We start from the raw sequence: 24033 nt of genomic DNA, 5'->3' as shown, positions 1-24033 counted from the left end.
TTGGGTTTCTTTCGAATTTACCATCCGATAAAATAATATTTTCTTTATTTATAACAAACATGTCCTAAAATGATGGTGCATTTCATTACTAGCATAAGTGCATTTTCTAAATAAAACATATTAACAGTCATTGTATCAGATGTTCATTACATTTTTGTACATATCTGTTTTTATATTTTAAATGTTTTTTATATAATCATCTAAACTTTTTCAAGATTTTAACTGAGCGGGGCTAATACTGCTTTAACTGAAGGTGATTGGTCCGAAGTTAAGCTGCGGTGTCAGTTGAGCTGAACTATTATAGCTTAAATTATCACAGTGAGCATAACATAATTTAACATAATTGTATTTTTATAGTTAATGTTTGACCCAACCGAAATAATTATAGATGAATTTAAATTAAACATATCCATTGTTAATGCTAACACATATAGGAACATATGTATTTAGTGACTAAAATATTTATTGGATTGTCAAACTTGTGTCCACAGAGTTTTGTACCCGTAAGAAAAGCACGTGACCATACCTAAGCGGCTGTCCCGGGTTCGAGTCCCGGACCAGGCGACATTTACCGAATGTCTCCCCCTTTCCTGTCTACCTACTGTTAAAAAAATATAAAGGCCACTAGTGCCGAAAAACATAAGCTCCCTGTGGATTTATTGATAATTAAAAATGGGAAACAAAGTCAAACATGAATTTTCCGCCTTTACTAGTTTTATTAACAGATGATGCACTTTTCCAAGATACTTCTGAATTGACAGGGGTTGAGACAAGTGAAAACATTGCAGGGTTTTCCATCAGCAGTTTACACAGTTTTATTAATCATTTATAGTGTCCACTGCAGCGTTAAGAAGCTTTATATCTGCAGTTTTTGAAAGACAAGCGGGAGGGTTACGCTGGACAACTCAAAACGAACCTGCAACAATGCACTGCAGCAACATTGAGCTGAGAGGGGTATCTTACAGAGGGCTGGAGGTTACGGTGTGTACGAAAATGAAGTCATGCATATTTCAGTTTATACCAAAGGCTTCTGACATTTGCATCCACAGGATCAAATATTACAAGAATGGGGGGGGAAAAAAGGCAAAATATTTTTAGCAAACAATCACACATAAACATCATGAGCCCTCTGCAGGAAGAAACAAATCATTAACGGGTCAACCCCCTCTTTGTCCACTTCTCTTGATTTAACTTACTGAAGATGCCGCCGCAAACAACTCAAAGATAATTTACACACATTTAAACAAGCATCACTCAAACTCTACAGATTTAGCCTATAAGTCCAAAGCGCCAGCCAGGTAAAGAAGTTCTGGTCCCATCCAGGTTTTCAGCTTCAGACCCGAAATGAAGGCCGTTGAGGTCGGCTGTTCCTCTGAGCTCTGAAATGCGGCTGCAGATGGACGCCTCCATAGCAGATCTGCTAACAGGACCTCTGATACAGGTGTGGAAACTGTTCGCACTGGATGAATAAAATGATATATGTAGCTTATAATCTTAAGTAGTTACATGTAGGAAGTCATTACTTTACTACTTTGTAGATGTGAGGGTCAAAGTGAGAATAGGAAGTGAAAACAGTCGAAACCCTGGAGACCACATCCAGAATTGAGTTTTGGAGTTTGTGTATTTTTTTTTTAAACCCTCTTTTGGACACTGGTGCTAATGATGTGCACAGATGAGTCCTCAGCTTCCACTTGGGGTTGCTGCTATCACCTTAGCACTGGTTCTTCACAGGGACTAATCCACCTCCTCCATGTTACTGTAGGATGGAGCTGCGCACTCTGCGGAGTGAGCGAAAAGGTCAGATGGTTCTTAGTTAGTTCTAAGACTAACTTGACCTCATTTCCAGGTTCCTCAAGATAAACCTTAGTTTTCAAACAAATAACACTGAATGGTAATACTGCATTATTTTATTGGTCATGGTTTTTGACAATTTTTATAACTTCCTTTTCATAACTTCAGAGAGGACTTACTATGATAACCCTTAAGTATCTCCTTTCCCTACAAAGTTTATGTACAGAGGATCTTCAAAAGTGGCCCAATTGTATATTTCTAGATTTTTATGTTAACTTCTTTTTACTGCATTCTGCCTTTAATTTTTTCATTCATTCATTGTAAGATAATGCCATTGGCTCTTATTCCATCGAAAGCCCAAGGATTTAAAGCCCTAGGATTTGTTTTAATAGGAATCCCAGGAAATTCTGTAATTTCTTTTTTCATTGCCAAGGACCATTTATTTAAATCAGCCTAATGACGTACGGGAAAGTTGTGAATAAAACTGCATTACACCTTCATTCCAGCAGATGTTATGGAGATTGATTTGTCTCAATATTATTCAATCAAACAAAAAACTAATTTCAATCCAAAAAAAACTAATCTCAATCAAAAAAATTAATGGTGGTGAAAACATTTGGAATATTCAATAAAAAAAAACAACTAATCTCAATCAAAAAATATTAAGTTGTGATCAAAACTTTCAGAGTTGTAACTTTGGGGTAAGAACGCTGTCAAAAACAATGTGTATGTAAAGACGGAAATGTGTGCATATTAGTCAATAGTTGTGCATAAGTAAAATCCAAAAGAGGTATTGTATATTTTCTCTGTAAAAATACAAAATAAAATGTTACAACTTCAAGAAATTACAAACACGTTCAAATTTACAGTTGTGGTTTATTCTTTATGAATACAATATGCTATAACAGTTTGTGAATACGATTTCTTTTCTTTGATAATACGAATTTACAACAGCGACTTGGTGTCACGTGATCTAAGGCTCAGAATATAGTGGGTGTAGTTATACAATGATGTACAATAGGTGGCAGTATGCACCTCTGAATTTGTTGCGCACTGCCAGCAGAAGAAGAGAAGAAGAAGCAGCAGCACTAGCGCTAAGATGACGGACCAAGAAACTACGGTACAAAGTCAGGTAATGTTAAAATTATACATGTCTTAATGTCGTTAATATATGCGCTTGGTCCGTTCTTTTGGCGAAGGTGCTGCTGCTTCTTCTTCTCTTCTTCTGCTGGCGGTTCGCAACAAATTCAGAGGTGCATACTGCCACCTACTGTACATCATTGTATAACTACACCCACTATATTCTGAGCCTGAGATCACGTGACACCAAGTCGCTGATGTAAATTCGTATTCTCAAAGAAAAGAAATCGTATTCACAAACTGTTATAGCATATTGTATTCATAAAGAATAAACCACAAGTGTAAACTTGAACTGTGTTTGCAATTTCTTGAAGCTGTAACATTTTATTTTGTATTCTTACAGATAAAATTTACAATACCTCTTTTGGATTTTACTTATGCACAACTATTGACTAATATGTACACATTTCCGTCTTTACTTACACATTGTTTTTGACAGCGTTCTTACCCCATAGTGACCAAAAGAGGGAGACTCGTAACCAAAGATTTTTGACATGCGCAAATAAAAGTTTATGTTTTGCAAATAACTTTTTTCTCTTCGTGAGAAAAAATGAGTCATTTTAATCTAAAAAAGTTTTATCAAACAAATTTTTTTTCTCCCAAAAATGAAATATTCCATTTAAAAAAAAATAAACGTTACAACTCTGAAAGTTTTGATCACAACATATTTTTTGATTGAGATTAATTTTTTGTATGATTGAATAATATTGAGACAAATTTACCTCCATACACATGGCATTACTCCTTTACTTTGTTTATAAGACTATTAACCAATAAATAAATTTTTTGTTTTAACTGATAAATAATAGATGATGATGAGCAGCTGTAGAATTATACAGTTCATTAATTCATTTCATTATTCTTTAAGTTGCACTCGATCCATAAACAGTTAATAATATATTCCTACAATAAATAAAAATGTCAAACATTTTTGGCGTAAATATTTCGTTTTATTGTCTGGTACTTGCAGTTATTAACCACATACCTACTAAATGCATTATATTCACTTTAGCCACCACATACAAAGAACGGGTAGCGGGAAATCCTAGAGTGCCGGGCCAAGATCAGACAGCGGTTATTGGGGAAATCCCTGCCCAGTTAGCAGCTTAGCAGCCAGACCAGCCTGTAATTGGAGCTCTACTGCTCCAAAAACCCAGAAAAAACATTTTAAAGTAGTCTCATTCTTGATGAACTGACTGCACAGATGATGTTTTGAGGTCTACTGTCTCACTTAAAAACATCTTAAAACTACATTTTATGACAAATATTGGTACAAAAACGATTAATTGTATAGAAACCTGTGCCATTACTGAAGCAGCTGGTGCCATGCCTTGCTGCCCCGCCCCTTTAACAAATCCCAGGAAAAGCTGAAAAGACCTATTCCAGACCAGAACCATTTACCCATGAAAGTAAAGCCCCAGGAAAGTGAAATTACCCGGTTTAATTCGTTATGAAATGCAACCTGGGCTTTCTAAAGCCTGGGGCTTTTCAAAAGCAATGAAAAGGGGCTTTTGAAATTGTTTGCAAATCTTTGAGCATCATAGGATTAAGTCTCTGAAACTGAAGACTCAACAGCAGTCTTGGCTACCTTGACAACCCTTCCTTTTTTTCTTTATATTTTTCAATATGAAGAAATCGTTTGATTAATATGTTGCATGTTTGATATTGAAACGTTAAGTGAAGAATGGATTAAATAGAAAAACAATATATTGTATAGATACATTACATTATCATGAATTACAGCAAATTGGACTGTAGGAGAGCCAGAGTACTCGGAGAGAACCCACACCTGCATTGGCAAATATATGCAAACTGCATGTTCAGCTTTTCTGAAAATAATATATTGAAGATAATCTAAACCTTAACACAAATTGGCCGTAGTGTCTGCTGTTGTGAATCAATTAGATGTCTACGGCAGTTTAGTCACATATTCTATTACACAAGACTTGTTTACTATTGCAAAAATGTTTAATAATTTGTCCGTGTACTCTGGGGTCAGACATTCATTTTGCTTATAAAGTGTCTGCATGGCCATTTTCATTCCATCACCCTGTTCCAGATCTCATGCCGTTTCTCACTGCTGTTGGCAGATCCCGGACAGGATGTAGGTTTTTCGACATTTGTGGTCTCTGGGAAGTGTTGGGGTTCTCTTGTTGGCGTGGAATTTGTAATTTGAGCTTCTTCACTGCTCTCCTGGAGAAACCCCACTTTGGATAAGAGCCATCATGGATGCCTTCCGGGTGTATGAATCTTGGTCACAAGAACTTTGAGGCCGTTAGCCGCACGCATTATTCATTTTGTCGTAGATGTCATACATGAAGTTAACAAATCTTTCACAAATGCCAACTTTCTTTAACAGGTTTTCCTTTAAAATGGCCAGATATACTTCTTCAGGCTTGGGGGCTCTCATGACAAATAAAGACAGGGCTCTTTTCTTTTTACAGAAAATGTCTTCACAAATCTTTGAAAAGATGCTTTTGACAAATCTATTAAGGCGTCCTGAGCGAATTATTATAGTTTGCCCCCGAACCTCAGTCCAGACCTTCTCAAAAATATACTCGTAGAGATCATCAAAGACTTTACAGGAGCATGACATATATGATACTTCAAGTGCCTGCACCAAAAGCAACTCAATAATCATGCCAACATATTCTTTTCTGTGCTCTTCCTCTAAACTGGGATTCTGTGAACTGTTCTTAGCTGTTGGAGATTCTGATAGATCACACGCCTGAAAATTCCCACTCTCAACAATTTTGGGTTCCAGGGGATAGCTAGCTTTTAAGCCTTTGAATTCTTCCCTGGATGGCTGTTTTTCAACATCAGAATCATTTAGGAAATTAACCTTTTTATTGTTATCAAATGATGACTTTGATGATCGCTCATTGTGGATGGTGGATTTATTGTTAACTTCAAGAGGAGGAGACTCTGGTTTTAAGATGTTACACACCTTGGCAGATGGTTGTGTTTCCAAATCATGGACATTTACCTCATTGTAAGTCTGGATGTTGTATCCAAAATGGTTGATTTCAGCCAACATTTCCTCCATCTGAGTGGCTTCAGGGATGGTTGGTAACTTGGGCACTCCCTCTTTTAACCATTGTTTCCCTCCACGGTATTTATTATAAATCGCAGGTGCACCCTTTGCTTTTCTTCTTGGTGCCCTCAAAGTGTGTGGTGCAGCATTGGTAGACGGAACATTCTCCTGTTTACAAATCTTTGCTTTTGTGCCATTATCTACAGCTGTTTGATGTCCCAGCACCCTAACTCGATCCACCGCGTGGAATAGTTTATCCATGCTTCTTCTGACCAGAGACTGTTTCTTCATACTGTCCTGATTGGTGGAGGATTGGATCTTGCTTGCCACTTCTCTGATAACTAATTTGTTAAACATTTTAATGGGTTCTAAATCACAAATCACTGTACTTCCCAGGACGTTCGCAAGAGCTTCTGGTAGTTGGTTACCCACAATGGCTTTGACATCCTTGCGTGTGACAGGCAGGCTCTGGACTTTGGACAAAACCAGAGCAGAAAAGAAATTGGTACTGTCCAAAAGCAGATGTTCCTTCAACCATATTTTCTGTATCGCAGCACTACCAGCAACAAAGTCGTCCCACTTGTCTTTTGGGATACTGTAGAGCAGTTTTTCCATTTAGAGATGCAGTTTTCTTTGAAAAACTATGAAAATATGGATTCCTTCTGGCTGTGTAACTACTATTGTGATGACTGAGTAGGTCTTTGTCTAGAAATCAAATTAATACAAACTGTGTTTACAGAAAAAAGTTGAAAAAAAGGTCAAATTTTCTCAAATCTTTCTGTAATCAGCAGGACTATGAACGCTTGTTAAAGTGTTCTGAGCAGAACTCACAAGTGGTCCACTGTTTTGGACTTCAAACGTGTTTGTTACATCATCGACATCAAAGGAGTTCCGTCACAGAGCATGTGCGGCATGGAAACCATGGTGATGGATTCACGTGACATGAAGTCTGTTCGTAATCCAATCAACCAGCGTCGTTGTAAGGTTTTCTTACACATAGCAATGTTATTATTTGGGCTTCTTTCGAATTTACCATCCGATAAAAATAATATTTTCTTTATTTATAACGAACATGTCCTAAAATGATGGTGCATTACATTACTAGCATAAGTGTATTTTCTAAATAAAACATATTAACAGTCATTGTATCAGATGTTCATTACATTTCTGTACATATCTGTTTTTATATTTTAAATGTTTTTTATATAATCATCTAAACTTTTTCAAGATTTTAACTGAGTGGGGCTAATACAGCTTTAACTGAAGGTGATTGGTCCGAAGTTAAGCTGCGGTGTCAGTTGAGCTGAACTATTATAGCTTAAATTATCACAGTGAGCATAACATAATTTAACATAATTGTATTTTTATAGTTAATGTTTGACCCAACTGAAATAATTATAGATGAATTTAAATTTAACATATCCATTGTTAATGCTAACACATATAGGAACATATGTATTTAGTGACTAAAATATTTATTGGATTGTCAAACTTGTGTCCCCAGAGTTTTGTACCCGTAAGAAAATCATAGCAATGATTTGTTAAGGGTGAAAAGCCAACCAAACCAAGCTGACTATATGAAGGACTTACCAACTGCGGAAATCAATTTGTGGAAAGTTGAGTTTATAGATGGAATTCAGTTACCGTCAATCTGATTTACTTGTTCTTCACAGCAATGAGAGAGAAAAAAAATAATCTAAAGTTTTTCATCTGCTGATTGTGATATTGATTTGTTGGTTCTAAAAAAAGGTAATTGAGGGAACTTGCATATTATTTACATATATATGCAACTTATCTTTTCAAAGTGGCACATTTTCAAACAAAATGAAAGTAGCAAAAGTTACACCGCTGTATAAAACTGGGAACAAACACTCCTGATAAACTAGACCTGTCTCATTACTACCTCAGTTCTCCAAGATTCTGGAAAAACAAATAATCAGCCGGACAACCACAAATTATGATGAGAAATAATTGTCTTGCTTCATGGGCAACGTAAGCGCTGATGGTGTAGAGGTGAAGCACGCGACCATACCGAAGCGGCTGTCCCGGGTTCGAGTCCCGGACCAGGCGACATTTACCGAATGTCTCCCCCTTTCCTGTCTACCTACTGTTAAAAAAATATAAAGGCCACTAGTGCCGAAAAACATAAGCTCCCTGTGGATTTATTGATAATTAAAAATGGGAAACAAAGCCAAATATGAATTTACCGCCTTTACTAGTTTTATTAACAGATGATGCACTTTTCCAAGATACTTCTGAATTGACAGGGGTTGAGACAAGTGAAAACATTGCAGGGTTTTCCATCAGCAGTTTACAGTTTTATTAATCATTTATAGTGTCCACTGCAGCGTTAAGAAGCTTTATATCTGCAGTTTTTGACAGACAAGCGGGAGGGTTATGCTGGACAACTCAAAACGAACCTGCAACAATGCACTGCAGCAACATTGAGCTGAGAGGGGTATCTTACAGAGGGCTGGAGGTTACGGTGTGTACGAAAATGAAGTCATGCATATTTCAGTTTATACCAAAGGCTTCTGACATTTGCATCCACAGGATCAAATATTACAAGAATGGGGGGGGGGAAAAGGCAAAATATTTTTAGCAAACAATCACACATAAACATCATGAGCCCTCTGCAGGAAGAAACAAATCATTAACGGGTCAACCCCCTCTTTGTCCACTTCTCTTGATTTAACTTACTGAAGATGCCGCCGCAAACAACTCAAAGATAATTTACACACATTTAAACAAACATCACTCAAACTCTACAGATTTAGCCTATAAGTCCAAAGCGCCAGCCAGGTAAAGAAGTTCTGGTCCCATCCAGGTTTTCAGCTTCAGACCCGAAATGAAGGCCGTTGAGGTCGGCTGTTCCTCTGAGCTCTGAAATGCGGCTGCAGATGGACGCCTCCATAGCAGATCTGCTAACAGGACCTCTGATACAGGTGTGGAAACTGTTCGCACTGAATGAATAAAATGATATATGTAGCTTATAATCTTAAGTAGTTGCATGTAGGAAGTCATTACTTTACTACTTTGTAGATGTGAGGGTCAAAGTGAGAATAGGAAGTGAAAACAGTCGAAACCCTGGAGACCACATCCAGAATTGAGTTTTGGAGGTTGTGTATTTTTTTTTTAAACCCTCTTTTGGACACTGGTGCTAATGATGTGCACAGATGAGTCCTCAGCTTCCACTTGGGGTTGCTGCTATCACCTTAGCACTGGTTCTTCACAGGGACTAATCCACCTCCTCCATGTTACTGTAGGATGGAGCTGCGCACTCTGCGGAGTGAGCGAAAAGGTCAGATGGCACCTCCGGGGTGTGGGAAGGGGGTCCTTCAGGATCCAGCTCTGTCCCAAACATTGACTGGCTAGAGGCCTGGAAAATAAATCAGTGTTAAACGTGAATCAGGCTGGAGCTGTATTCTCAAACATTCACACTGTGTGCAGGAAACAGGAAATAACACTTTAAATCAAGGGTAGAAAGTGAATTTATTTAGAAAGCAGTATTTAGGTGAGAGTAGAGATACAATATTGCAAGGAAATTAAAAAGATATTACTTCTTAAACATAGTACTTTGATTTCTATGACAACTATTTGACAGATAGTTTAAAACTAAGTGAGCATATTAAAAGTTATTTTGACCTTCACTCGTATTCAAATCTCTGTAGTGTTTAAGTTAACGATAGTAAATGTGTTCCCTACATTAGGATATTGCATCCTTCTTCGCGGCTTTTCATATCAAGCTCCAAATTATTTAACACAAGCTCTAAAGCGCATTAAAACGTGACATACGTCAGCATTGCATATATCAGATTCAAGCATATAGTCCAAAAGTAACCTAGTTTATAAGGCCAACACAGATCACCAGATGCTGCCTTAGTACCACTACAGCTTCCCTGAGACTCAAAAATGAACTAAAAAAATTATTTCAAAAAAGCCTCAGCATGAAGTAAGAATTTGGAAACGTGATTCAGCTGGAAATATTATAAATTAAATTAGAATTTCAATACAATAAAAATATATACTTTCAGTAACGAAGGTAACTTTCTTGAAAATATATAGGTACAATTTCTCATAGTGCTAAGCAGTACTACAAAAAATATAGTCAGAAGGAAACAACTCTAGATTTTGAGGCTATGAACATGTCTTCAGTCTGTAGCTTAGTGTCTACTACAAAATATTGTTCATTACACTTCACCTGAAAATCTTAAATCTGCTCATGGCTTTAAAGATATTATGCGAAACATAATAAGCTTTTACTAGGCATGGGCTGGTTTCTGGTGTATACAGAGGATTAAAAATGGCATGAGATGTCAGAGATATTGCTGAAGCAATATACCCGACTCACTACTACAGGCTGTACGGAGCACAGACGAACAGCACTGCTCCTCCCCTACATGTTGCTGAACACTGCCCATCAGCTAGCTGAAACAAAGCTATTATTACTACTACTTTCCCCAGCTGAAGGAGTGAGCATTTCATACCAGCCCATGCCTAGATATCACATAAAAAATGAAGAGTACAGAACACAACACAAAACATACAGGAACTCTGTAAAACATGACAGGAAATGGACAAAACATGACGCTTTAAACCAAATCCACTGAGTGAATTACTTAAAAACAAGGCTGCCTGTGGTTCATGATAATTATTGTTGAATTAGCATCATTGTGGAACTGCTTTATCTGATAAAAGCCCCTTTAGCTTGTAGTATTACTGCAGGAGCACTGTGCATAAAAAAGGTTTCCTTCAGCAGCAGCAGGAGCTTCAGACTGGCTTCATGTTTGAAAAGAGAACCTTCACAGTCCTTCAGTGTTGTCAAACCACTGTTTCTCAGGGAAGAATAACCACTATGGATCAACTATAAAGTTCCACAGCTTTCAGCTCATCAAGTCTGGTCCAGGTAATAATTAATTACTGACCCCCAGAAAAAATAAAGTAAAATAAGCTGATCTCAAGTCAAAACAACAGGGGTGATGTTGTAAAGAGTTCCACATGTTATGCAGTCTACTGCAGCCTGAACCCCTTTAAGACTGAAACATCAATCGGACCCATAAAATCATTACAGAAGGGAAGTTGCTGCTGTGCACTTGCTCAAACTTATTTTTGTTGCCATTTATCCTGTTTAATAAGCGAGCCTGATTATTCTACAGCTTTTACTCCTCTTACAAAAGCCTGATCCTGAAAATACATTTCTGACCCAGGGAATGCACAGCTGGTCTCTGCTCAGGTCCATCTGATTTTGTAAAGAAAGGGATAAACTAGGTTAACAAAGAGAGCAATCACTGCGGCAAGTGAGCCCAGAACCAAATATCGCACACAGTCTTCGTCAGGATAGTCCGACATCTTCTGCCTGCGGTGGCGTCGCACCGAGCCGTCCGGTCGGTCTTCCTCTGCTTTGTTCCTCTGTGATTGTCGCCTTCGAAGTGCAGAACGGAACAGTCCGCGAGGCCCTTCATCAAGGCCCTCGTCTTCCTCCTCCAATTCCCGCCATATTAGAGAGGCCTGCGATTGGCGGAAACCGGTGTCAAGGTCTGGGTAAAGGCGAGTTCTAACAAACACTATGATTACACTTTGTAACTCCACAATGACCTGCCTGCTGAGCTGTAGTACTGACAGGCAGGAAACGCAGCCCTTAGCTCTTTAGGGAACATACAGCGCCTTGCTAAAGTATTCATAGTCCTGAGACAATTAAAGCTTTATAGGATTATAAACCATAAACTTTAGTGTAATCTATGGGTGATAGAGCAACACAGAGGAGTGGATAACTGAAGTGGGAGGAGAAGAGGTCATGGTTTTCAAAAACCTCACAGATAGAAAACGTGAAAAGTGTGGTGTCCATTTGTATCCTGTCCTCTGACCCTGATACCTCGAAATAAAATCCAGTGCAACAAGTTGCCTTCTGAAGTCGTCCAGATATTGAACAGAATCTACCTCTATATATAATTTCATGTCAGTGTAAATGCAGCTGTTGTTAGAGAGCATTAGTGAACAAACAGTCCACCTAAACTGACAGGCCGAGAACGAAGAGCATTAACCATAGAAGCAGCCCTTGGTAACTCTGTAGGAGCTATGGAGGTCCAAAGCTCAGGGGGGAGCATGTTTAGACAGAGCAACCATTTGTTGAACACTCCAGAAAATTGTCTTTATGGAAGACTGCTAAGAACACAGTTATTGTTTGAAGAAAGTTGTAAGAAGCCTCCTGTGGACTTGCCTGCCGGTATACCTGAATTTCCCCACTGATGGACAATAAAGGTTATTTCTATTCTATCATTTTATTCTATTTTCCACAAGCCATGTCAGGAACACAGCGAACATGTGGAGGAAGCTGCTCTGGTCAGAACAGAAGAGAACTTAACTATTTGGACACTATGCAAAAACCTTTGTGTGAATGAGAATTAAGACTGCAGATCACCAATGATGATTTGAATAGCCTGAAATATAAGATGGAGCAAATATTTGTCTTTACATGTAAATGCAGAAAAAGGTGCATCTGTAAATTATTTGCCTTTCTTGACACACTACAAGTTTTATATTTGTAAAGGTCTTGAAAACCAAGTATCCATTTCCTTGTTCTTGAGTATTATGTGCTACTTTATGTTGGCCGATCACATAAAACAACAACTGTGTTCATAGGTACATTGAAGTTTCAGTTGTAATATGGCAAACTGTGAAAGCTCTCTCTCACCATCAAAACCACGAATAAATACATGCAATTATATAGCAAACAAAAAACTGTAAAAGAACTTTAAATATACTTTATATTTTAGATTCCTTAAAGTAGTTGCCCTTTGCTGTGACTGAAATATTTAAGTTTGGCCGTCTCTCGATGAACCTCTGGGATGTTCTTTTAGGACTCTTTGGAAAACCGTTTCAGGTGACCTTCTCGTGAAGGTCATGGAGAGAACGCCAAGAGAACAAAGCAGTCATCAAAGCAAAGGATGGCTATTTTGTAAAATCTCAAACTTCAAGTTATTTCACACTTTTTGTCTACTACATAATTCCATGTGTGTTCATTCATAGTTGTGTTGCCTTTGGTGAGAATCTACAATTTAAATAGTCATGAAAATAAAGAGACCCATTAAGTGAGAAAGTGGATCTAAAACCTTTGACCGGTAGTGTACATCTCATGGAAATTGGAAAATAACAAAAACCAATTAGTCCCTCTATCCCAGAAAAAAGAGAGTCTTTAAATGAGACGCAAAAGTCCAAATAAAATAAAGTAAAAATAAAAGTTCTCTCAGTGGAGTCTTAAACATAGTAGGTGTGATGTTCCCTTTTCTCACAAGTCACTCTGCTTCTGCTTGGTATCTGTTTGGAGTATTGAACATGCTTGAGGGTTACAAATACACCGTTGTCTTAAAAATCTTTTTTAATTGGTAACAGGAGAACTTCAGGGGTAGCCTTTATGCCTCAGACATCATAAAAATGAGGTGATTACTGGATTTACAGAGCTGAGACAAACAGAGCACCTCAGTGATGGATGAATCCACAGAGAACCCACTAAGCTGGGTCATAATGTCTCAGATCCTTTCAGATGAATTCAACAGAAAAGGGGGAATTGTTTCCCAAAAACATTCAACACACATGCTGATCGTTTATGACCAAACAAACGCTGCTTTGTCCCATTACACAGAACATTTAAAGCGTGGTTCTGAACACCTGACATGTGTAAGAGGTTCCAAACGTATCAGGTCCAGCTGATAATAGGTTAGGTGAAGGACGTTAACATTTTCACACCACTTCCTCCATTTACAGCTGGGTTTATCCTACAATTACCAGTATCACTGATGAACAACACACATTGATAGCAACGCTACAATGCTGACTATGACCAGGCAGTGAATACACGGCACTATTTAACATAGGCGCCTTTATTTTGCGTTACTTGCTGAGCAGGTAAACAAAGGAATTATTAAGTTTCCATCTAAGGTACAACCCAGGACCCACAGGTAAAGCCACTAGGATTATGGCTCCCTCACCTGGCTGGCAGTGGCTCCTGCAGCGGTGGGCGACTCTGCTCCAACATGGGAGGGGAATCGCGGCAGCCTTTCCACGGGGGAATTCCTGCGCCGGTAGAACAGGACGTAGGCGTAACGCGTCACCACCTGACTCTCCTCCACCATCGTCACGGTGCTGTCATCGAATAAACGCCACCCTTTAGCCAGTGACAGAGAAAAAGAAACTGAGACTATAACATGCTAAAAAAAAAAGTGATGTTCTGATCCAGTTCCAGGCATCAAGTCGGAGTCCCAATCAAAGTATTTTTAAAACATTAGTATCAGAAACCCTGATAAAGACTAAACCACTGATACATGTTGATCTGATATTTGGGAGTTTAAATCCGCCACACAGCCAATGAGCCATGCAGCCACACAGTCCATCACAGGGAGTCATTATTTGGTTGAACTGAAGAATCTGGGGGTTCTCCTTATAAACTAGGTGGTATTTTACACTCTATAATGACATATACAATGAAAAACACTGTCACAAGGTGGCGCTATACGCTGACAATGTGTTACTATATAGCAGTGAACCAAACACATCACTCCCTTAATAATTTCAGAGTTTAAACACAGATACTGACATTTAATTATAATGGTCCAAGATCATTACGTGCCAAAATAAATGGGACTGGACCATCCTGAAAAAACAAGGTCCTAATCCCAAAAGACTATAGCAAAGAGGAATTATGATGATCTTCTGACTAAAATGAAACGAGACATACAGAGATGGATTGTCACCCCTTTCAGGAGCTTAATCTAGAGAATAGAAGCTGTGAAAATGAACCTGTTACCAAGATTTCTCTTCTTGTTCCAAGCTCTCCCAGTAGATATTACTAAAAAACTATTTACAGAGTGGGATACAATGATTTCTAGATTTATATGGTTAGGAAAAAAAGCAGAGAATTGGATTTAAAACATTACAACTATCCAAAGAAAAAGGGGGTGTGGCGGAACCACACTTACTTACAGAACTATTCTTGTTCCTGCAAAAACCAAAGCCGACACAAACTACATGAAAGCTTGAGGATTATAAGGCCTATGACCCTGATTTTAAGTCCAACCAAATGGATGCAAAATTCCATAAATAGGTGTCCAAAAATATAACAACACATTTCTGATTAATGGATAAAGGTAAAAAAAAAATACATTTCCAAACATTTCAAACAATTTACAATTTAAAGAAAAAGGATTTTTACAGAGCGAGAACCAGTGCTTGGCCAAATAATAATGGCGTATCAAGCAAATTATTATTAACAAGTTGTTTGTCTGCCCTCAGACCAAGTATGTATCAGCAATGCCTCTTTATTTTTTTTGTTATTTTTTAGTAATGCACCCTCTGTTTCTGTTCCATGTTTTATGTGCTTTTCTTCCCTTTTTTTTTTTACAAAAATGGGAGTGTTGACGGTGGAGGAATTGGAAATTGGTCACAGACTGGAACTGTGACTATAGGATGATGTACATTCTGCTTTTGTGATGACCTTAAAGTTTCAAAAAGAAAAAATGGAAAAAAAAGAAAAACGTTACTGGCACAGACTTTGCTGTTGTTGTCATCTGACCCGATGTGCTCAGATATCCCCAGCTGCCTGTGAGAAAGCAGCTGAAACACTGCTCATTCAAATTTGTATTCAAGCAAAGTGGTAACACAATGGAGAATATGCACGTTTTGACCCTCATAACTCAAAGTACCCTTACCAACATCACTGCGCTGACTGTTCTTGTCACTTGGCAGGCGAGCGTAAGCTGTATAGTGCCCTCCTATCATTCCTCCATAGTGGTTGATGACTGCATAGAGGTCATAGACGGGAGGCTGTTGCATTTCGTCCTTCTGGCCAATGCAGAACTTACTCAGATCTAAATTCCTGGAAGACAACGTTGTTTCAGAGGATAATGTCACGGAAGCAAAAAATTCATCACAGGTCAATAGAAGTTTCACTTGTAACATATATTTCTGCTTTTACATACAAAAGCTAGTCGATAACATGATCTCTAACATTTGCAGCCATAATTACCTGACAGGAAAGTCGACCATGTCGTTGATCTTGTCTCTCCAAATGAAGCTCCTGAAGGAGAAACGTTTGAGCTGGATGATCAGGACATTTGGCAGACGCCATAGCAGAAGCTGCTTTGAGGCCTCTCGGTGCTGCTGGCACTTTGGACAGTACCTGGCAACAGATGGAAAAATGGTGAGGTTCAACTACACCACTGAGAAGTCATGACCCATAAACAGAAGAGAGCTAACTAACCAACCAGCATTACGGTGGTGGAGAAAGCAATGATCAAATTTCCACATTATATTATTACTTATTGTTTCTTCTAGAGAATCTAGTATCTAAAGCATTTATTAAGGACTCAGGTGAGTAGCGTGCGACCCTACCAGGCCTCTTCTGGTGCCAGCACCTCAGGCTTGGTGAAGAGATTCAGACACTGCTCCAGGGTGAAATGTCCAGCTCTGGCTGTCTCACTCAGAGAGCTGGGGTCCTCCTCATACTCCAGTTCCTTAGAGCTGACCAGCACATATTCCTTTAGACGCTCGTTGTTTTTCCACACCAGCTCTAAGGTCACATCGTCCCGAAGGTCTGCTAGAGCATCCTCTGCAGAAAACATGAGGCAAATTAAAGCCAAGAATCCCAATGAGTTTTAACTAAGAAGATGCATTCTAACGAAAATGTGTAATTTACAAAATCCAAATAGTTGTGACTTGTGACCCAAGGAACGATCAGAGCTGAGGATCATTCTTCTGGTACCTTTCTCATCCAGCCTTTGCTCCTTGTTATTAGAGTCCAGCAGACCTATATAGAACTGGCTAGCATGACCTGATGCTGCCTCACTTGGTTGTTGATACCCAGTTACTGCAGCTGCAGAAGGAAACCGAGAAAGAACCTTTATTATGTATCTAAAATGTAAAGAAAGAGAGCAGCATTTTTTCTTCTTTGTTTTTACCTTCTGGTCGCACTGCTTTCTCATAGGACGTCTCTTTTTCAGCTTGAGGGTCCAGAGAACAGCAGGAAGTGGAGGAGATTGACTCGGAGAACCCTGAATCTTTAGTCCGTGTGGTAGAGAGGGATGTCTGGGAGGATAAGAGGGAATCCGACGCCTCGGAATGGATCGCTGACGCCTGAGCATATTCTCCCTGGACTTCAGGCGGAAGAGAGGGGCTCTCCATGTCTCCATGTCCATCGCCTGCTTCTAAAGTACTGCTGCCCCCTATGGCCTCGTCGCCAGATCCCAGACTGTCAGGAGGGCCGACCGCTGTTGTTGGCACATCTAACCGAGACTGGGATGTTTCAGGAGAGGTTCTGCCTGACTGGAAAGGGGGTTGGAACACATTTACAGAAAACCTGCAGGGAAAAAGAAATGTTAGATTTTAGTTAGAACTCAATTAGTTTTATTAGAACTGGGAGAATATATAATTTCCTTTTCTTTTAAACATCTAAACATAACAGAAAGTATGATTTTGTTGATGTGCTTGTACATATTTTGACTTCTGCTGTAAATTTAAATTAAGACATCTACAAGCTGGTTTTCACGCAGGATTTGTCTCTGGAACCTAACTTCCTAGAACCTTTTTATCCACTTAATGTGGATGTTTTCTGTGTGCATTTCCACTAAGGGGTCTGAAAGCGGGCTGTTTATTTAGATCTCCACCACAACAGCAGAATGTGATTAAAACCATAAAATCAGAACAGCAATAATCTCATATTGTCTCATAGCTGTTCTGCTTTAAAAGCCTTGGGTGCTACTCTAGACTGAGTGAAAACCTGTAGGGAGAGTGAATTTGAAAATACCAACTACAGGAAAGAGAGGAAAACATGAGAGCTCAGATTAGGGTTAGCATCAGCTATCTAAAGACATCCACGACAATCTCACAGTGCTTATTAATTATTACTGAATTAAAATCCCTTCAACTCAGAGGGAGTTTGTAATAATCGTCTGCGAGATGTGGCTTGTTGGGTCACGTATCAGTAAACGATCCACAATCCTGGGTGACGGCTTTAATCTGCATCTCAGAACAAACAATGAAAAACATTTGAACTTTATCAGTTAAAATCTCTCAAAAAGACTCAGAAGGGTGCAGTTCTCTCTTCATAGTCAGTCAGTTGGGAGATTTTATCAATGTATTAGAATGAAAACACTAAGGTTCCGCACCCACAGCAGGTCTTAATGCTCAAACCCGATTTGATCAGAAATCGGATTTTTTTTGTGTGGCTGTTCACATTACTTTGAAAATGGTGTGGCTCCAAACTGACCCGCATGCGCATAAAAACAAAGTGTGTCGTCAAGCGCAGCACAACATTAAACACGGAGAAATAGGTGCTATGGTTTAAGTGCACAACAGAAGCCATTTATGGTGTCAGCGGGTGCTGTGTGGGAAACACATGAATAAAAGGAGAGGGAAACTCTTTATTGCTCTGTTTTAGGGAGATCTGATCGCAGATTCAGCACAACAAACTGTTCGGATACGGAGACACAGCCAGCAATGGTGGAGCAGGGATGTTAACAACTTTACAGAGACTGAGTTAATTCAGAACTTTATCAAGTCGAGAGCAACTTTTAATCATATATGTCAGCGCCTCTCCTCTCAACTCCACAGGCAGAAGACCCGATGCAATCCAATGTATCGGACTGCGGCAGGGGCAGATCATCACATGCTCGGTAACCTCGATAGTATTTTAAAGTCCTCTGTTTGAACGGTTGTATACGAGTTTTACAATACAAACTTCGTCCCACATCCAGATGGTTCCTATGAGCCTTTCAATCAGGCTTGAATAAAATTTTCTCTCTGTTTATTAACAAGTTCTAACATCTCGCTGTCTCTCCCCTGTGCAGTTCTATTCTAGCCCCCCTGTCTGTTTTGCTAACCGATACCTTTTCCTGTCGGGCGGCGCAAAATTGCGACGAATGCGATGGAAAGTGACGTCAAAGTCACATCTAATGCACCTGGTCGTTCCCACTGGAGTCACATCACAAAAGATCAGATACGAGTCAGATTCAGGACCACATATCAATGTGGCTCAAATGTGACTTGAAAAAGTCAGATATGAGTGTTCACACTTGCTTTAAAAAGCCTGACCTGATCACTTGACCCCAAAAAATCAGATTTGGGCCACATTGCCTGCAGTGTGAACAGGGCCTAAAAAACACTCGAATATTCTCTATGGGTGGCTGGGTTTAAGTGTTTTGTTTGCAATAAAAAACACAGAACTCCTGTCATGTCTTTTAATGTTTAATATAAAAAATGACCAGCAGAGGAGGGGATGACTAAAATAATCCTACTACCCGAGCAGGGATGTTTCCGGGGTAGATTGCTCCCAGCTTTTGTCAGATTTTGTCCTGGTTCCCGTAGTGTAAACGCAGGGGGTAGTAAACGTACCCCTGAAAACTACCACAGATCTTTAAAAGGCTCCCTCTGTGGAAACGTACTTGAAGTTCAACATGTTGCATGGCTGAAAGGGCCAAAATTCTTACATTTTACAGAAAATGTCTGCCTAGCCTGAGATAAAATAGTTGAGCACCTAAGGTGTGGTTACCTTGAGTAACCCTCCAGCAGCTGGGAGAGGCGGGCATAGGAGAGTCGAGACTCTGGCACACTAACAAGGAAGGGCAGGCCTACATTCTCCGAGTTGGGGCGACACAGACTCTTGTGATTGGGCCAGTGTGTCCTTTGACAATGTCTGGAAGGGGAGGAACAGAACAGTAACGACACAGTCAACTCTGGAAACTTTTTCAGCACAGTACACCAAGATTCCCAGTGACACTTACTGATTGCAGTATCCCACTCGATAGCAGCGAGTGCATCGCTTCAGCTTGTCTTCTTCAGACACTGGTGGTTTAAGGCAGGCAGCACACTTTGAGATGGGGATGTTTGGAACTTGGAGTTTCTGTGCGGCACACAGAGCCCTTCAGATTGGTTCATAATGCCATGTTTAACATACAGAACATAAAAAGGGGTTGTCTTTTACCTGCTGCACTCTGAGCAAAAGAACTCTTTCTTTGGCCAGATCTTTGGAAAGCACCTCGAAGCAGAACAGCATATCAGACGGCGACACTGTGTCTAGGGAATGGGATGGCAGGAATATGCGCTGAAAGCGATTTTTTGCCACCTGTCAGAGGAAAAGAAACAGAAAGAAAAACCCCATGAGTTTGTTAGTATTCATACCGCTTAGAATTCTTCCCCGTGTTCTTATGTTACAAGCACAAATTTCACATGTCCACCCATTGGCACCCCCATGGGAGGGGTCAATGAGCAAGATGGACTGTTATTGTTGGAACCTAAATGTGTTGACCTGTTTCCTGCATTTACATGATAAGTAAAGGAAACATGTTTGTCAGAGTAGGAAATACAGAGCCTTAAAAAGAAAAAAGAAAAACTAACCTCGGCCAGTCTGAGGTTCTCAGATTTGACCCTCACACTCCTGGAGATGGATTCCAGAACCTCAGAAGTGCTGGAGTTCTCCTTGCTCACGCTAACCAAAATCTAAGACACATGGGAAAACTATGTTGTAGCATGGGTCACATAGAGAGCACACTTGTGTTTTGTATAAAATACAAATTTAGCTTACTGCAACTGGTCATGTTAGTAAACCAGCAGCAGAAGCAGAGAGTGCCAATGATCATTTTACCTTGATCGGTTTTTTATGAGGTTCCTTTGCAAAGTAGAAAACAGAGAGCACTTTCTGTTTCTGTGGCAATGGGACAGGCAGGTAGAGGAAGGGGTCAAAGGTGATGGAGACCTGAAAAAAAGCAGGGGAACTTGAGACAGGGTAAAGGCAAGGTGTCATCACATGATGTGTTTCTAGAACAGCACGTTACCTTTGAACATGTGGGGCACACAAGCTTGGATTTAAATTGACCTTGGAAAAGGTCCACGATAAAGGAGTCATTTCTCATCTTGTGCCTCTGCCATGCCTCCTCTGCCACCACCTGCACCAACATAAAAAACCTCAGAAGTGTTCATTCAAAAAAAAACAAAAAAACAAACAAAAAAAAAAAAAGGTAACCCCACCCACCTCATCAAGCCGTCCATCAGAGTCAACGGTCTCTGTGTAGGGTTTATTCTGGATCCGGTTCAGGTCCTCATGGAGTCCATCCAAAAGGAATGCCATGAACTCTTGTGCATCATGCTGAGCGTAACCTGTGAACTGACTGGCTTTACTGGCCACAATCGCCTGCAAGATTAAAAGTGAATGCAAACATTTAGATAAGACTTGTGAGAAGTCAGAGAGAAGAACAGAAAATTATTTAAAGCAGGTGTGGAAAATCCTGCCTAAAATACCTTTAATTTTGATGGTTGGAAGGCATGATGAGTCCCTTTCCAAAGAGCCCTGAGCAGAACAGCAAAGCCAATAGCCAATCTGCCTCCTGTTCCTAGTGGGTTACTGCAGTTGATTTCTGCTTCAAATGCTCGGTCTGTTAGGAAGCAGAAAACACAGCCGTCAGAAAAGAAATCAGGCATCAGAAACGACCCACACAGAAAGTTTTAACCAAGACAGGAAAACATCTCTAATACCTTTAAGTAAAGCTGCAGATGATGCAGAGCTTAGAGGTATAATTGCTGCTTTAATTAATTAATTAATTAATTAATTAATAAATAAAGCCTGCCAATTGTGTTTCTATATAAATAAAATCAATCACCTTCAAGAACAAGACCATAATGTTTGCATTAAACAGAAATCCTGTTGAGATTCCTAAGCGCTAAATAAAGCTGTACATGTAGGTTCTGATGACATTATTAAAGAGCAACTATTGTAGTAATATTGAGTGTTTACCATGAAAATAATCCCGGAGTTCTCTGGTGTTGGACAGGGACTGAATGACACTGTTCATGAAGCAGGTGTTGCCAAGGTTAACCAATCCTGTGAAACCAGGGAGGCACACCTTCTTCTCCTCCTCTTCCTCGTGGCGCTCTTTAGAGGCAGGAGGGGCATGGGTCATTGGCTGCACCATGCAAGTAGGCTTGGGCTGAGGCAAGAAGATGCACAAAAACACACATTTACTGACTTATCCTCACATACACCATACATTTATTTTGTTTAGTAAAACTCCGTACTGGTTATGTTAACGATCAACCACAAACCCTCCCAGCTTCTGAAAACAGAGTGCTGCAACTGCTGTCTTCCAAGTACCTCACACTGCTGCCTCATTTTTAAATGATTTTGTTGTGTTTTCCACTTACCGTGGTGACTGTGGGCTCTGCCTTGGTGATGTTAACATGCTCAGAGACAGAGCGAGGAGTAACAGTATCCAGACCACTGTCCTCCACTCCTCTGGGAGAGGCCTTAGGAGCCTTGGTTGGTTCCTCTCCAACCCTTGGAGATTCTTCCTTGGCTGGGAGGCTGTGCTGACTGCTGCCTGGCTGGCTTTTATCCATACAGGCTGGGCTGGAGGGCACAGCGACCTTGGCACCACCCACTGCACCTTAAACAGGAGAATAGAGCTTGTGGTTAGAAGATCAACAATAGACCGAACATGAATCACACTCAACTGTGGTACAACCTTTATACAACATCACTGATCATTTACAAATCCCTTTTTTGTTAAGAAAGCTTCTGGAAAACCTCCAAAACATCTTTTCAGGAGTTTCATAGAAAACAGTTATTGTCATTTAACCAGAAACTTTAGAGAAGTTGAAGCCTTTTATTGCCAATGTCTTCTCTCTCCATGTCTGGTAAACAAGGTCCGGTCCACACATGGTGTCTTAGGTTCCACACTGACACTTCATGGTTCCTATACAACTTTATGTTAAAACGTCTAATTTTTTCTACAATTAAACTTCCAGAGATCTCAGTTAGGTTCAGTTATTCCGTATTTAATCAGGATGTAAATGTGGAACCTGCAGAGACAAACTGATGGCTGGACGGATCATGGATAGCAGAAGGGGATGATCGACTGAAAATGTGCAGATGGATGGACGGCATCTAAGCGCCTGAAATCATGGATGGATGATAAATCAATGGAGGACTGTTGAACAAAGGCAGATGGATGGACGGACGATAACAGAAACTGATGCAGGAAAGATGGATGAACAGATAACACCAACAGAGGTTGGTGGGTACTGGATCATATTAAAAACATGACACAGAAATTGTGAAGAAACAGGTGGATGGGTGATTGGATGGAGGACAAACCAATGGAGAGAAAGAGGTAGATGATGAACAAACTGAAGGATAGATGGAACCTTTTTTCAATGACATCGGCATCAAATCTGGAAATACAGATAATTTCCTCTATTTATTCACACATAGAAAATAATTCCAAATAATTCCAAACTTTTCCAGACAACATGGGAAAGCAATGTGTGGGAAAGTCACTGAACTAAATGAGTGAAAAGTTCTCCAAATAGAAACCTGGCAGCAGACCTCGTGTGGCCGGGGCCTCCAGACCGCCCCAGCGCTGGCTGTGTCTCTTCTTCAGGGTGATGTCTAGGCGGGATGGGGTGAAGGAGTAGTTGCACAGCTCAGGTTGGATCAGGTTCCTGACAGACAGGAGGTCAGAGCGCATGCAGGTCAGATCAGAGGAAATCATTTACAAAATAATACACCGACATCCTGTTATTACTGAGGATATAAGATATTCGGTGGATAATAACAGCGGCACAGAGTTTACCATGAAAATAACCAGTTAATTACCTAGAAATAAGAAAGGTGGAGCAGAGCAGTTACCTGAGTTTAACTTGCCACTTGAAGACTGTTTTTGGCCCACAGTCTGGATGAAGTCGAAGAAAGTTTGTATCACTGTCAAATATAAGATGATGACCAGTTACTCCTTCGGATTGAAAGCAATGAAAGCCACCGTTTTGTATTTAAGTGGAGTACCTTGTCTGGAAGATGAGGGTGAAGTCCTGCTCTCTGAAGATGACTCTGGCCGTATCTCTGCAGATTCCCTTAATGTAAACATTAACCACCATCAGATCTGTGCCCTTCTCATACGAGTCATTTTTCACAGACTGCAGGTTAACCATCGGCTCTGGAGCTGCAGGGGAGTATTACAGATATAAAAACACTGAACAAGCTAGTGATTCACAGCTGCTCTTAGTACAACATGCTTTGGAACAAAAATGTA

At 39.9% G+C, this 24033-nt stretch overlaps 2 protein-coding genes across 7 annotated transcripts in view; both read right to left on the bottom strand.

Annotated features, from left to right (window-relative positions):
• Positions 1-905: 905 nt before the first annotated feature.
• On the bottom strand, positions 906-8154 carry LOC124865297. Of its 2 annotated transcripts, none has more exons than XR_007037539.1 (2): positions 1711-2425; positions 906-1459 (listed from the first exon to the last, which is right to left on the bottom strand). XR_007037539.1 is itself a non-coding variant. In XM_047360281.1 (2 exons), exons 1-2 carry the CDS (start codon positions 6578-6580, stop codon positions 1421-1423), a joined length of 702 nt encoding a protein of 233 aa, XP_047216237.1. In that variant the 5' UTR covers positions 6581-8154; the 3' UTR covers positions 906-1420. The 2 variants fall into 2 exon arrangements, 1 of the variants encoding a protein (XP_047216237.1); XM_047360281.1 differs by lacking the exon at positions 1711-2425 and adding an exon at positions 5918-8154.
• Positions 8155-8163: 9 nt separating this feature from the next.
• usp19 (ubiquitin specific peptidase 19) overlaps positions 8164-24033 on the bottom strand; it is a 33631-nt gene continuing 17761 nt past the window's right edge. The window contains exons 7-27 of one of the 5 annotated variants that reach the window (XM_047360260.1): positions 23787-23943; positions 23634-23705; positions 23319-23446; positions 22148-22389; positions 21741-21933; positions 21248-21381; positions 20982-21140; positions 20785-20895; positions 20595-20705; positions 20348-20449; positions 19935-20075; positions 19735-19853; positions 19503-19646; positions 16915-17312; positions 16719-16829; positions 16349-16565; positions 15984-16136; positions 15667-15833; positions 13951-14126; positions 9180-9344; positions 8164-8928 (exon numbers count right to left, since the gene is read on the bottom strand). In XM_047360260.1, the coding sequence (XP_047216216.1) occupies positions 9204-9344; positions 13951-14126; positions 15667-15833; positions 15984-16136; positions 16349-16565; positions 16719-16829; positions 16915-17312; positions 19503-19646; positions 19735-19853; positions 19935-20075; positions 20348-20449; positions 20595-20705; positions 20785-20895; positions 20982-21140; positions 21248-21381; positions 21741-21933; positions 22148-22389; positions 23319-23446; positions 23634-23705; positions 23787-23943 (3176 nt within the window). In that variant the 3' untranslated portion in view covers positions 8164-8928; positions 9180-9203. The other 4 variants (XM_047360269.1, XM_047360233.1, XM_047360241.1 and 1 more) reach the window with 4 other exon arrangements.

Source organism: Girardinichthys multiradiatus, chromosome 1, assembly GCF_021462225.1.
Source record: "Girardinichthys multiradiatus isolate DD_20200921_A chromosome 1, DD_fGirMul_XY1, whole genome shotgun sequence".
In the NCBI taxonomy this organism is placed as follows: Eukaryota; Metazoa; Chordata; class Actinopteri; order Cyprinodontiformes; family Goodeidae; genus Girardinichthys; species Girardinichthys multiradiatus.
This window is presented reverse-complemented; position numbering and strand designations above follow the sequence as displayed.